General features: G+C 35.2%; 1 protein-coding gene across 15 annotated transcripts in view; it reads right to left on the bottom strand.

The window, feature by feature from the left end:
• ey (eyeless) overlaps window positions 1-16327 on the bottom strand; it is a 2912801-nt gene that overhangs the window by 1706766 nt on the left and 1189708 nt on the right. Inside the window, exon 1 of one of the 15 annotated variants that reach the window (XM_067758167.1) lies at window positions 11311-11422. The exons of the other annotated variants lie outside the window; for them this stretch is intronic. Within the exon in view, the coding sequence (XP_067614268.1) occupies window positions 11311-11386 (76 nt within the window). The 5' untranslated portion in view covers window positions 11387-11422. Of the gene's footprint in view, window positions 1-11310; window positions 11423-16327 lie in introns of those variants that run through there. 15 annotated transcript variants of the gene reach the window in all.

Raw genomic sequence — 16327 nt, 5'->3', positions numbered from 1 at the left:
ACGCTTTCCATTTCCTCAATGGTTTTTATAGGGAATAGTTTGCTCAAATTCCTCAAATCTGCGTCCTTATTAGCAAGAATATTATGTCATTCTCTTTGAAGTCAAATTGTCTTATCTGATTTGGTTGTTGCTGAGTCATTTTCATATATTTCGTTTTTTTTTATATTATATTTTTTTTTTTTATATTATATTTTTTTTATATTATATTTTTTATACTCAGTTGAGCAGAGCTCACAGAGTATATTAAGTTTGATTGGATAACGGTTGGTTGTACATATTTAAAGGAATCGAGATAGATATAGACTTCCATATATCTAAATAATCAGGATCGAAAAAAAATTTGATTGAGCCATGTCCGTCCGTCCGTCCGTCCGTCCGTCCGTCCGTCCGATAACACGATAACTTGAGTAAATTTTAAGGTATCTTGATGAAATTTGGTATGTAGATTCCTGGGCACTCATCTCAGATCGCTATTTAAAATGAACGATATCGGACTATAACCACGCCCGCTTTTTCGATATCGAAAATTTCGAAAAACCGAAAAAATGCGATAATTCATTGCCAAAGGCGGTTAAAGCGATGAAACTTGGCAGATGGGTTGACATTATGACACAGAATAGAAAACTAGTAAGATTTTGGACAATGGGCGTGGCACCGTCCACTTTTACAAGAAGGTAATTTAAAAGTTTTGCAAGCCGTAATTTGGCAGTCGTTGAAGATATCATGACGAAATTTTGCAGGAACGCTACTACTATTACTATATATGTGCTAAATAAAAATTTGCGAAATTGGATGAAGAACACGCCCACTTTTTAAAAAAAAATTTTTTTAAATTCAAATTTTAACAAAAAATTTAATATCTTTACTGTATATAAGTAAATTAAGTCAAAATTCAACTCCTGTAATGATATGATGCAACAAAATACAAAAATAAAAGAAAATTTCAAAATGGGCGTGGCTCCGCCCAGTTTCATTTAGTTTGTCTAGAATACTTTTAATGCCATAAGTCCAACAAAAATTTACCAATCCTTCTCAAATTTGGTAGGGACATAGATTCTGTGACGGTAACTGTTCTCTGTGAAAATGGGCGAAATCGGTGGAAGCCACGCCCAGTTTTTATACACAGTCCACCGTCTGTCCTTCCGCTCGGCCGTTAACACAATAACTTGAGCAAACAACGATATATCTTTACTAAACTTAGCCCACCTACTTATCTGAACTCACTTTATCTTGGTATAAAAAATGGCCGAAATCCGACCATAACCACGCCCACTTTATCGATATCGAAAATTACGAAAAATGAAAAAAATGCCATAATTCTATACCAAATACGAAAAAAGGGATGAAACATGGTAACTTGATTGGTTTATTGACGCAAAATATAACTTTGGAAAAAACTTTGTAAAATGGGTGTGACACCTACCATATTAAGTAGAAGAAAATGAAAAAGTTCTACAAGGCGAAATCAACAGCCCTTGGAATCTTGGCAGGAATACTGTTAGTGGTATTGCATATATAAATAAATTAGCAGTACCCGACAGATGATTTTCTGGATCACCTGGTCCACATTTTGGTCGATATCGCGAGAACACCTTCACATATACATCTAAGGGCCACTCGCTTTTAAAACCCTCATTAATACCTTTAATTTGATATCCATATCGTACAAACACATTCTAGAGTCACCCCTGGCCCACCCTAATGGCGATATCTCGAAAAGGCGTCCACCTATAGACCTAATGCCCACTCCCTCTTAAAATGCTCAGTAACACCTTTCCCATATCGTACAAACATTCTAGAGTCACCTCTGGCCCACCCTAATGGCGATATCTCGAAAAGGCGTCCACCTATAGACCTAATGTCCACTCCCCCTTAAAATGCTCAGTAACACCTTTCGTTTGATACCCATATCGTACAAACATTCTAGAGTCACCCCTGGCCCACCCTATTGGCGATGTCTCGAAAAGGCCTCCACCTATAGACCTAATGCCCACTCCCTCTTAAAATGCTCAGTAACACCTTTCGTTTGATACCCATATCGTACAAACATTATAGAGTCACCCCTGGCCCACACTAATGGCGATATCTCGAAAAGACGTCCACCAATAGACCTAATGCCCACTCCCTTTTAAAATGCTCAGTAACACCTTTCGTTTGATGCCCATATCGTACAACCATTCTAGAGTCACCCTTGGTCCACCTTTATGGCGATATCTCGAAAAGGCGTCCACCTATAGAACTAAGGTTTACTCCCTTTTAAAATACTCATTACCACCTTTCATTTAATACCCATATCGTACAAACACATTCTAGAGTCACCCTGGCCCACCCTAATGGCGATATCTCTAAAAGGCGTCCACCTATAAACCTAATACCCACTCCCTCTTAAAATGCTCAGTAACACCTTTCGTTTGATACCCATATCGTACAAACATTCTAGAGTCACCCTTGGTCCACCTTTATGGCGATATCTCGAAAAGGCGTCCACATATAGAACTAAGGATTTCTCCCTTTTAAAATACCCATTACCACCTTTAATTTGATACCCATATCGTACAAACACATTCTAGAGTCACCCCTGGCCCACCCTAATGGCGATATCTCGAAAAGGCATCCACCTATAGACCTAATGCCCACTCACTCTTAAAATGCTCAGTAACACCTTTCGTTTCATACCCATATCGTACAAACATTATAGAGTCACCCCTGGCCCACACTAATGGCGATATCTCGAAAAGACGTCCACCAATAGACCTAATGCCCACTCCCTTTTAAAATGTTCAGTAACACCTTTCGTTTGATGCTCATATCGTACAAACATTCTAGAGTCACCCTTGGTCCAGCTTTATGGCGATATCTCGAAAAGGCGTCCACCTATAGAACTAAGGTTTACTCCCTTTTAAAATACTCATTACCACCTTTCATTTAATACCCATATCGTACAAACACATTCTAGAGTCACCCCTGGCCCACCCTAATGACGATATCTCGAAAGGGCGTCCACTTATAGACCTAATGCCCACTCCCTCTTAAAATGCTCAGTAACACCTTTCGTTTGATACCCATATCGTACAAACATTCTAGAGTCACCCTTGGTCCACCTTTATGGCGATATCTCGAAAAGGCGTCCACCTATTGAACTAAGGATTACTCCCTTTTAAAATACTCATTACCATCTTTCATTTGATACCCATATCATACAAACACATTCTAGAGTCACCCCTGGCCCACCCTAATGGCGACATTTCGAAAAGGCGTCCACCTATAGACCTATTGCCCACTCCCTCTTAAAATGCTCAGTAACACTTTTCGTTTGATACCCATATCGTACAAACAAATTCTAGAGTCAGCCCTGGTCCACCTTTATGGCGATATCCCTAAATGGCGTTCATCCATAGAACTATGGCCTACTCTCTCTTAAAATACTCTTTAATACCTTCCATTTGATACACATGTCATACAACCACATTCCAGGGTTCCCTAGGTTCATTTTCCTACATGGCGATTTTCCTTATTTTGTCTCCATAGCTCTCAACTGAGTATGTAATGTTCGGTTGCACCCGAACTTAGCCTTCCCTACTTGTTATATTATATTTTTTATATTATATTTTTTTATATTATATTTTTTATATTATATTTTTTTATATTATATTTTTTATATTATATTTTTTTTATATTATACTTTTTATATTATATTTTTTTATATTATATTTTTTATATTATATATTTTTTTATATTCTATTTTTTTTATATTCGTTTTGTTTTTTGTTATCTATTAAAAAGTGCAGCTATTTAATAAAGGCAATAGTAGAAAATTTTGTGAAGAAGGAAGCAACATTAATTTATATGCTACATCATCCGCTTTAAATTCTTCAATTTCTTCAGATAATGAATCCGAAAGTGCTATTCCTAGAGCTAGTGAAGTGAATGGAGCTGTAAAGAAAGGATGAACATTTTTAAACCGGACTGCTTCCAATATTATTTCTCCTGCATTTGACTTTTTAATTTTTTTAATAACGCAGGCATTATCTGGTATCTTTGAACTTAAATAAACATTTTTCATCCTATAACTTTTAATTATATTATTTTTTTCTTTAATTTGTATTTTGCTTTCATTGAAAAAAAATTCTGAAAATTCATTTATATTTGCCAATTGTTGAAGAATTTGTGTCGGCTTCCTGACATTTCTTTTAATTAATTGCAAATGATTTTCAAAATCATATGGTGAAAATGTGTAAAGACAACCCAATTCTTCAACACAGTCGCAAATATGGAGTAAACCATGGACGTTATACGACACAGACTCCGGGCCAAATATAACTGCAAAATTCTCAACAAATAATTGTAACATAGCTTTGGCTGTACTCAAATTTCGTAAATAATTAGATGCACAAGAAAGAAGTCTGCACGCGCAGTGAAGAAGCAGAAATTCATAATAAAAATCTTCGTGCACGTGGTTTTTTAACAATAAGATTCCAGTGTAAAGCAGAAATTGTCGAAATTCTGTTGCTTTCCAATGGTGAATTTCTTTGAAACTCCTTGGCAATCTAACAAACTCTTTTGGAATATATTTCCTTATCTATTCAAATTGCGATGACATTTATATTTGTCTACTTTTGCTAATTTTGAACTTTGATTTTTTTTTCAATAAGGCAATCAACATTTTCTTGGTAACACCCATGTCAATCAAATGCATTGGATCCAATGGCACTTTACTGATCATATTTAAATTTATTTTTTCCAAAGGTGATTGTGAAGAGATAAATTTATTCAAATGATGATCTTTATATTTTCTTGCAACAAAATCAGCATTTGTAATTAAGTTCCCAATTTGAGTGGAATACGCTAATTTATTTTTTATTTTGTTGGCTATTTGTGTACATTTGGAGCAGCCATGAGCTGATGAATGATGGGCAATACCACAAACAAAAGATTTTGCTGGTGCATCACATATCACAGCTCGTACATTCAGTGGAATAAATTTGCCATTAATGGCAACTCCATTACTTAATAAAATTTCCAATTCTGCAACAAAACTCTCTAAATATACACAAATATCATCAGGTTTAGTTTTTCCTTCGTAGATTGCCACAGGAAATACAACAGAACTATTACAATTAACCACTTTCACTAAAATTGGCCATAATTGTTTTTGTGAAGATTTGAATAGAGGTAATCCGTCAATATTTATGTCCACTGTGATTTGAAGTAAACTCGAAATTCCTGGAATTTTTTTTATTTGGTTTTGTACACCAAAATATATTAAGTCACCAGGAGATACATCTTTTGTTGATATTTTTTCCAAGTTTACTCGCATCAAAGTAGACAGACTTAACGGAACATCTAATCCACTTTCATTTAAAATTTTCAAAAGTGCACGCAGATTTTCATAGGATATTCTTGCATCTAATAGCCATTTCCTAATTTTGTCAAGGAATGTTTTTTCTTTCAGAATTTCCTCATGAATTTCACAATTAAAACTTTCTTCAATTGTATTTTCCACAATGGCGTCGTGACGCTCTTCTACCGCGTCATTTTGGATTTTCGCTACCACTTAAAAAATATTCATCACGCTTCCTCTTCATTAATCTTCTCATGTGCCTTTTAGAATAACTCATTTTTTATTGATTATATTAATTTATTATATTAATTTAGCAATTATATTTAAATTTTTATAAATTTTTGTTCAACACTCACAATTCAATACAACACGTGTTCACTTGCCGCCTTTGTTCTTTTTTGTGCTCATTAACATAACAAGTGAATATATATACTCGTCATTGTAACGGTTTTCTTCAATTCGGCAATGCAAAACTACATAAACAAATCTAGTCACATTGGTCTAGATAAAAACAAGATTTTTCTATCTATCTTTGTCACACTAAATTTTGTGTTATAGGACGAATGCATTTTGCAGGGTACATGCACAAATCTAGTCACATTGGTCTAGATAAAAACTAGATTTTTCTATATATCTTTATCCCACTAATTTTGTGTTATAGGACCAATGCATTTTGCAGGGTACATGCACAAATCTAGTCACATTGGTCTAGATAAAAACTAGATTTTTCTATCTATCTTTATACCACTAATTTTGTGTTATAGGACCAATGCTTTTTGCAGGGAATATGTCAAGCTGATATGATATGAAAATACATACATACATCCATACATATAAATGTATTCTATGTATGTACGTATATGTCCCATCACGCCTCACTCAAAAGCAATTTATTTATTTATTTATTCATATTATAGTCTAGGACAATCAGAACCTTCTTACAGACTATTTACTAATATATCTTAACTAATAAATATATAATATTCAAATTATTTCATTCAATAGCAGTTTAAACCTAAATTTATTTAATGCAAAATCAATATCTATAGAATACAGCAAATTAAACTCCTTCATTGCCCTAGAAATTGGAGAATTGGAAGCATAGGTCGTTCTAAATCTATCTAACCAGAAAAAATCGTGACATCGAAGGGTTCGCGATGGTACATTGAACCGTATACGTTCTAAAAGATAGGGCGAGTCAACCGTCCCATTGATGATATCATAAAAAAATGTCAATGAAAGCATTGATCTTCTACTCACTAAAGATTTAAGGTTAATTAAAAGACACCTAGAACTGTCTGTTGGAACAGGGTCCTGAAAACCCAAAGACCGGAGGGCAAACCGCAAAATTATTTTTTGAATACGCTCAAGTCGGTCTATATGGCAGGCATGGTACGGCCTCCAAATGAAAACAGCATATTCTAGTTTAGACCGCACTAGGGTTGTAAATAAAAGTTTTAAAGTATAAGGATCACTAAAATCCATACTGAAACGGCGAATGAACGCGTGTGTGGAATAAGACTTCGCAATGACATAATTAATCTGACTGTGAAATAGAAACTTCGCATCAAAGACTACACCAAGATCTGATATTTCATCAACAACCCTCAGCGTAGAGTCCCCAATATGATAAGAAACAGGAAGAAGATTTCGAGTTTTAGCAAAGGTAATACTAAAAAATTTACTTATATTTAAAAGCAGACGATTCCGTTTACACCAGTCCATTACGTTATCAAGATCAGCTTGGAGCATAGTGGACTCAGATTGAGTCGTGATTGATGCAAAAATTTTCAAGTCATCAGCAAACAATAAGAATTCAGCATAACTGAAACAATGACGTATGTCATTAATAAAGATAACAAATAATAAGGGACCCAACACACTCCCTTGGGGTACACCAGAAGTGGCAGTAAACGACCGCGAAGAAATACCATCTACCACAACAACACAGCTACGATCTGCCAAGTAAGATCTCACCCAAGATAGCATACTAGAATGGAAGCCGAAGCCAGCAAGTTTAGATATTAGTAATGAATGGTTGACTTTGTCAAAAGCCTTCGAAAAATCGGTATAGATAGTATCAACTTGTGCCCTCCTATTAAATGAAGAAATACAGTATTCAGAAAATACTGCTAGATTAGTTACAGTTGATCTGCCAGGCATGAATCCATGCAGATTAGGTGAAATCAAGGTCTTTACTGCGAAGAATATTTTATCCTTAACTACAATTTCAAACAATTTCGAGACAGTGGAAAGTTTAGAAATAGGACGGTAGTTGGCAACATTACTTTTATTACCACTCTTGGATATCGGGGTAATAGACGTTACTCCAAGCGTTTATGAAGTCTCCATTCCTGAGAGATTCATTAAAAATTAATAAGATTGGATATGCAACTGCTGCAATATTTTTAAACAAAAAAGAACAGAACCCATCTACATCCATTTGCACTGACGACTTGATCACCGAGATGCCACAAACGACATCTTCAAGAGTCAGGGACAATTGACCAAAATTAATAGGGGTGTCATTTTCCGTATCTAGTTCCTCGGTGAGAAACGTCCCAGTCTCAAAATACGCCCCGAAAAAATCAGCAAAGAGGTTGACAGCTTAGCCGAGGGAATACGCAGAGTTTCCATTGTAAGAAACTTGAAATGGGATACTTGCACACGACTTTTTAGCCTTAACGTAACGCCAAAAAGATTTAGGATTTAACTTAATATTCCTTTCAAATTTAGCAACATACTCTTTATGAAGTTTCTTACTCAAAGATTTAAACTTACTTGAGTATAATAAATATTTATCCTTATGAAGACGCATCTTCGATAATTTATACCTTTTAAAAAACTTATTCCGTAAATTTTTAAGTCTTTTCAACTTTCTTGTATACCAAGGTATTTTGTAACATTTCCTTTTCACTCGAGGAATTAAAGTGGAGCAAATTTCATTGACTTTAACTTTGAAAAGATCAAAGCATTCATTTATACTCTTCCCAGAAAATATAGTATCCCAATCATGCAAATTGATTCTATCGCTAATGGCATTAAAGTTGCAATTTTTGAAACAGTAATTATCCGGTAGCAAATCTAAGTCGACATTTCTAAATTCGTAAAACTCCAGTTGCAGGACAAGAGGAACATGATGCAAGCCGGGGCATGACAGAGGGTCGAGACATTCTTCCAAAGATAAACTCATATCTTCGCTTTAAAAAATTAGATCTAATGTTTTAAACAGTTTATTTAAAATTGAATTAATTTGGGTAAGATTGACGCTTAATAAGTTGTCAACAACATACGTTTCGGAAAAGCTAGTTACATTGTTGGGGTACAAAGATAAACTCTCACCCACTGGCGCCCAGCTCACATCTCCTATATTGAAATCACCTAAAATACAAAAATTACACTCTGATTTCGTAGAAACTAAGTCTATAAGATTATCAGTATGTGCTTTATACAAACTGTCAATACTACCAGGCGGAATGTAAGATACACATATAAAGAGTGTCGACGACCCATTGACACATACACACAGTTGATCCAACCGCGTGTCCTCATTCTGCAGCGAAATAGATGATGAGTGATATTTACGCCGAACAGCAATTAAAATGCCACCTCCTCGGGACAGGCCAGTTGTTAACGTATTTCGATCTTTTCTATATACGTTGTACATTTCGGGATCAAAATACTCGTTGTCATAGAAATTTTCATTTAGCTAGGTTTCCACGAAAACGTAAACATCATAACCCAAAATTGAACTAAATTCATATACTGCTTTAGACTTAGTTCTAAGCCCAGAAGCATTTTCATAATATATACTAAACGGCAAAGAGTTCGGTTTGATATTCAGGGATGTTGCTACACCACTTGTTGAGTTGCACCGCCCCTTGGAAAAAACGGAACGGCCATAGAATTACATTAACAGGCCAGATGTTCGCATCAATAACTTTGTTGTAATAAGATTCCGATACGCCTAGTTTAAAACTGACTCGCCTTAGTTCGGACAGATTGGAACCACTTTTTACGAGTTTGTCGCATTTCAAATAAGTTTTACCAATGCCAGAATGTTTCGTGACATAGCTTAAAATATCATCCTCGGTCACTTTGGGCAAGAACGATGAGACGTGCAGCCACTTCATACTCGAAGCTACACACAGTTCCGAGTTGGTATTTACGCCAAGAACCAGTGGCTTACTTAGATTATTCTTGGCACTCCTCCCTACCGGTAAAGGTGCAGGAACATTATCATTATTCTGCGTGTTACTCACAGTATGAGCATCCCGCAGTCCAACATTTGCAGTTGATGGGTTATTATTTTGGGCTACCACCGTAGCGAAACTCATTGGAAACGAAGTATTAGTACCAGTGGCACAAGTAGTAGAAGAGGTAGTAGTGTTGATAGACACAGAGGCAGTAGAAAGTGGCACCGAAGCAGCGGAAGCATTCGTTAATACTGGTTTAGTTTTGCTTTTCTTACTACCCTTCACAGTCGGACTAGAGTTAGTACGGTTCACACCAAATTTATTATCTGCACCCTTTGAAATAAACGGCTGGGTATTATTATTCGGCAAATGTATGTCTCTGACATTATTATGTTCAGTCGCATTACCTTTTAGCAAAGACTCAGTTAGAGAGTTATTTGTCAACACGATCATGCTATTAATAGACGTATCAACAGTATTTGATTTTGGTACGCCAGCAACATCATCGGCAGCAGCAGCGACAGCATCCCGCATAACCAAAGAGCAAGCAGGAACATTAACATTATCAGACAACTCTTTTTGTTTGTTTACATTAAGAGCATTGTCCGAAACCAGCCTAAACAAATCGACTACAGCCTTTCTCAAATCTAGTATTTCCGACTTAAGAGAAGTTATAACAGCATCTCTGTCTTGTAGATTTGTAGACAATAACTTAAATTCGGCACATAAAGCATCAAACTTTCGTGATAACTTTTTGTTGTCATCATGAAAGAAGCGTAAAGAGGAATGCATATTAGCATCTTCTGCATGCAAACCCTCAAGCTCATTGTCCACAGTGGGTTTCACATTATTTATATTGTTTGTATTGTTTGTGTTCAATGAAGAACTTTCAAGTGGTCGTTCACACGATACAACGGGGGATACAGGCGGGCGGAGAGATGAGCGACGCTCTGCCATGCACTTCTCACACAAAAAAGATTTACCTGCCGAGAGCAAATAGTCAACATCGGTTTGCACAAAACCAACACAATGCAAGTGAACAATTTCTTTGCTCGCACAGTTGACACCGAAAAATCACACACACGAATTTTTTGGTAAAAATGTTACTTTTGTTTAAACAATTTGGCTGATATAAGAAAGGAATCAAGTATTTTTTTGATGCAGATGCGTAAAAATCATAGATTTATTCAACATAAAATTTTCAATTTTTTTTCTCGAAAACAAAAAAAAACATTCTTTTAAATTTGAAAGGTGGGTTAAGAACATATTGAAGTTTCTTTCAGATTTTTTTAAAGAGAATCGGTGCTATCCTTCATTACTTTACACTGAAAAAATTTTTTTTTTATTTTCAATCATATTATTTTTCAAAATTTTGAGAACACAAGATTTTTCTTATAAACTTCAATATTTTTAAAGACTTTTTGTAGTAAAAGGTTTTCTTCTAAAATTAATAGTTTAAAAGATATTTTAACTCAAAGAAAAGCTTTCAAAAATTTTCAACTGTCAATAAAATCCAAAATATTCAAAATTTAAAAAAAATATTTTCACACACTATTCGTCACATCGACGTCAAATACTATATGTCTACCGAATTTGAAGAAAATCGGAGAGGTCGACCTATCTTTTCATATGGAATGCCCCCTGTATTAATTTCTTTGACTAACTGCAGTCTTCGCCGTTTTTTTGCAAATAGGTACATATATATTCTTGTGAGAGGGCAAATGCACATCCATACATACTTTATATATTAGAAAAATGGATACATATTCTTACGTGGCTCGGAACACCAGTATTTACATTTTTGCATCAGCCTTTTTGGAAAAGTACTATTGCGAGGAATCGTTTTCATCCAACTTTATTTTGGAGATCCAGCGGTGAAAAAATTATAAATTGGTGATCCGGCATTGTTGGTAATCCAACAAAGGCAAAATTTTTGGTGATCCAGCGCACTTTTCTATTGGAGCCGCCAGCACACATCAGCAAATCTGCGAATTTTAAATAAAAGGTACGTGTAGTGAAAAATTTCAGAGCACTTTTAAAATATGCATATTGGTTATTGTTCTTATAAATAAAAAAGTTAATCCAATTGGAAACTTATTTAAAATTGTTAGAAGTTATTTTGTAAATCAATTGAAGTGTTAAGGGTTGTTTTTTCTTTGTTTGTGACACACGCACATACATACTACATACGGATTGCGGATTGTTTGATTTATTTTAAATTTTCATAAAGGTGCGTAAAGAAAGTATCAAACATTATAATTGTTGTGATTTTTGCTAGTTTCGATAAATTATCTACAAATAATTTGCTTCCCAAGTTATATTAAAGTTTCAAAAGTGCAGATTTTTCACTTTTTTTAACGTTGGCCCGCGCATATATATACATATATAAAAGCTTTTAATTTTTATAATTGTTCACTTTTTTGTTGAATTTTTACTTAACTTGAAAGTTCAATTGTCTTACAAAATCAGTACACTTGTGTTTAATTATTTAAATTGTTTTGGCTGGCGAGCAATACATTTTAATTAATTACAATCATACATATATATCTGTGGCAATTTGAAAAAACAACCTAATTCGAGTTAGGATAGGCTTCATAACAGAAATCCGTTACAGATCTCCCTGTGTTACTTACTCATAGCCCTAGCGCCAAATGGTTGCTACAAAATATAGGAAGTTACAATGGTGAACTGTGGCTAGCTTTTCAGATAAAGGTATATGTATCGCCATTATCCTAACTCGAATTAGGTTGTTTTTTTTTTCAAATTGCCACAGATATGTATATACATACATATGTACAATTAAGTACGGGCGGTCATCTGATTGTAAAAACATATGTTTATATAAACAGGGTGTCTGGTGGTGTTAGCTATTGTAGAAATCAATGCATTAAAAGTTATCTTCTACGACAAAGCCTTTTGCTCTCGAGTATTTTCCCCATATTCTGTTAAGAAATAATCGACACAGCTGTACAAGGAAAATTTCACAATTTAATATATCGACCTCGTATATCAAAGTTCTTTGCGATCGGTTATTTCCCCTAACCTGGTAAGGAGTATCCGACACGGCTTAGGGCTGTACAGGCAACATATAAATTGGTTACCATAACCAAGAATTTTCTAGCACAGTCAGTGCTAGTGCAGTTTTTTCCGTTTCTTTTTTCTAAACACATATATTCTTTGAACTATTTTTGCGTGGTAAATCTGTGGTGGCAATACACAAACCCTTCTAATATATATTTTTTCCGCAATTCTTGTTATACCTTTCATGAAAATTAAATAGTATATTAATTTCGTCACAAATCCCAAAATTGTAAGTCCTTAAAGGAAAATAGATAGACCCACCATTAAGTATACCGAAATAATCAGGATGAAGAGCTGAGTTGATTAAGCCATGTCCGTCTGTCTGTTTGTATGCAAACTAGTCCCTCAATTTTTGAGATATCTTGATAAAATTTGGTGAGCGGGTGTATTTGGGTGTCCGATTAGACATTTGTCGGAACCGGCCGGATCGGACCACCACAGAAAAAGAGGATTTTTGTCACATCTTCCTCAATTTATCAGATTGAAGCTTCAAACTTCACCATATACTTTCCTATAGTGCACATATTATTGTCTGAAAAACAGGATGAGATCGGTCATATATATATCAATATATATCACATATCCCCCACAATCAATTGTTCAGATAAGAAGCTTTTCGTGATTACTGCCCCATTTTAAAAGCTACAAGCTTCAAATTTCACCGAATGATTACGTATCGGGCATTCATAGTTGTCTGAAAAATTTGTATAGATCGGTGGTATATATAGTATATATCTCATACAACCGATTGTTCAGATAAGAAACTATCCGTAATTTCTGCCCCAATTTAACAACTAGAAGCTTAAACTTTCACCAAATGCTTACGTATATAGCATATACTGTTGTCTGAAAAAATCATTGAGATCGGTGGTATATATAGTATATATCTCATACAACCGATTGTTCAGATAAGAAACTTTGCCCAATTTCTGCCCCGTTTTAACAGCTAGAAACTTCAAATTTCACCATATACGTTCCTATACTGCACATATTATTGTCTGAAAAACAGGATGAGATCGGTCATATATATAGCAATATATAGCACATATCCCCCCACAAGCAATTGTTCAGATAAACTTTCCGTAGTTTCTGCCCCGTTTTCACAGCTAGAAGCTTCAAATTTCACCGAATGCTCACGTATCGGGCATTCATAGTTGTCTGAAAAATTTGTATAGATCGGTGGTATATATAGTATATATCTCATACAACCGATTGTTCAGATAAGAAACTATCCGTAATTTCTGCCCCAATTTAACAACTAGAAGCTTAAACTTTCACCAAATGCTTACGTATATAGCATATACTGTTGTCTGAAAAAAGCATTGAGATCGGTGGTATATATAGTATATATCTCATACAACCGATTGTTCAGATAAGAAACTTTGCGCAATTTCTACCCCGTTTTAACAGCTAGAAACTTCAAATTTCACCAAATGCTTACGTATATAGCATATATTGTTGTCTGAAAAAATCATAGAGATCGGTGGTATATATCTCATACAACCGATTGTTCAGATAAGAAACTTTTCGTAATTTCTGGCCCATTTTAACAGCTAGAAGCTCCAAATTTCACCGAATGCTCACGTATAGAGCATTCATAGTTTTCTGAAAAATTTGTATAGATCATTGGTATATATCTCATACAACCGATTGTTCAGATAAGAAACTTTCTGTAATTTCTACCCCATTTTTACAGCTAGAAGCTTCAAATTTCACCGCATGCTCAAATATAGAGCATTAATTGTTGTCTGAAAACATTTTATAGATCGGTAATACATATAATATAAATCTCATACAACCGATTGTTCAGATAAGAAACTTTTCGTAATCTCTGCCCCATTTTAACAGTTAGAGACTTCAAATTTCACCGAATGTTCACGTATAGAGCATTCATTGTTGTCTGAAAAATTTTATAGATCGGTGGTATATATAGCATATATCTCATACAACCGATTGTTCAGATAAGAAACTATCCGTAATTTCTGCCCCAATTTAACAACTAGAAGCTTAAACTTTCACCGAATGCTGACGCATAGAGCATTCACTGTTGTCTGAAAAAATTATATTGATCGGTGGTATATCACTACATAGTATAAAACAAAGTCGCTTTATATGTCCCTATGTCCTTTTGAATGCTTAAACCTTTAAAAGTACGCAACGGATTTTGATGCGTTTTTTTTAATAGATAGAGTGACTGAAGAGGGAGGCTTATATGTATAATAACATCCATTAAAGATTTTAGAAATACTGTTATTTTTAATTTTCTAATGTGATGTATACATATAAAAGAAAGTGGTGTTAGTTACACTCTTTATAACTCAAGAGCGGATGAACCGATTTGGCTGAAAATTGGTGCAGAGATAGCTAAGAACCAGGAGACGGACATAGGATACTTATTATCCCGTTCTGGCTAGAGTCTTCAGATCAAAACGTTTACCTGTGTAATCCTGGAATGTGTTTGTACAATATGGGTATCAAACGGAAGCTAATTTTGAGTACTTTGATACGGGGTATTTTTCGAACCCCTGTGTGATTAGCGTCTCGAGGTATAGGTGAAAACGTGGATCAGGGTACACCTAGAATGTGTTTATAGCATATGGATAACAAATGAAAGCTGTTGATGAGTGTTTTAGTACAGGGTAGTTTTCATACCTATTGGTGACAAGGGTCTCGAGATATAGGCCAAAACGTGGACCCGGGTACCCCTAGAATGTGTTTATACAATATGGATAACATTTGAAAACTGTTGATGGCTGCCTTAGTACAGGGTAATTTTCATACCTAGTGACTAGGGTCTCGATATATAGGCCAAACGTGGATCAGGGTAACACTAGGATGTGTTTTTACATTATGGGTATGAAATTGAAGCTGTTGATTAGTTATTTAATACAGGGTAGTCTTCATTCCTATTGGTGACTATGGTCTCGAGATATAGGTCAAAACGTGGACCAGGGTAAAACTAAGAAGACTGTTTTATACATTATGGGTACCAAATTGAAGCTGTTGATGTGTGCTTTTGTACAGAGTAATTTTTATATCACTGGGTGACTAGGGTCTCGAGATATAGGCCAAAACGGGGACCCATATACCCCTAGAATGTGCGTGTAATATGGATATCAAATGAAAGCTGTTGCTCAGAGCTTTAAAGTAATTTTCATTGTGATATACGATTTAGTCGCATCAACCTGGCAAAACTGATAAATATGCAGGCGAAGCCGAAATAAAGACATAATTAATAATACCCACAAACCTCCTTACATACGTCCTATTCAATTTGCCTGAAATTTGGTATATAAATTTGCCTATATTACTATTTACGATCCTTTTTTCCGGGAAGTAGGCCAGAGACGGACTGGGACTGGGATTAGGACTAGGGCTGGGACTGAGACTCGGAGTGGGACAGGGACTCGGAATGGGACTGGAACAAAATACATACCACCCTCTCGGACTGGCAATAAGGGATGAAGAAGAATGAGACCTTGAGAGAAGAGAATATTGGGAAGGAGAAGGAGACTGAGAAAGAGATTTAGTGAGACGAAGATAGAGATAGATGAAGCGAAAAAGACGGAGGGAGGAGTGAATAAGAGGATTAAGAAAAAGTGAAGAGGGGCAGGGCAGAGTTAGATGGAAAAAGGTTATTAAAATATATGCAGATAGACCAAATTTAGGGCAGAACAACGTCTAACGGGTTTGCTAGCATAGTATATAT

This window comes from Eurosta solidaginis, chromosome X (assembly GCF_040869045.1).
Source record: "Eurosta solidaginis isolate ZX-2024a chromosome X, ASM4086904v1, whole genome shotgun sequence".
NCBI classification, from domain to species: Eukaryota; Metazoa; Arthropoda; class Insecta; order Diptera; family Tephritidae; genus Eurosta; species Eurosta solidaginis.
This window is presented reverse-complemented; position numbering and strand designations above follow the sequence as displayed.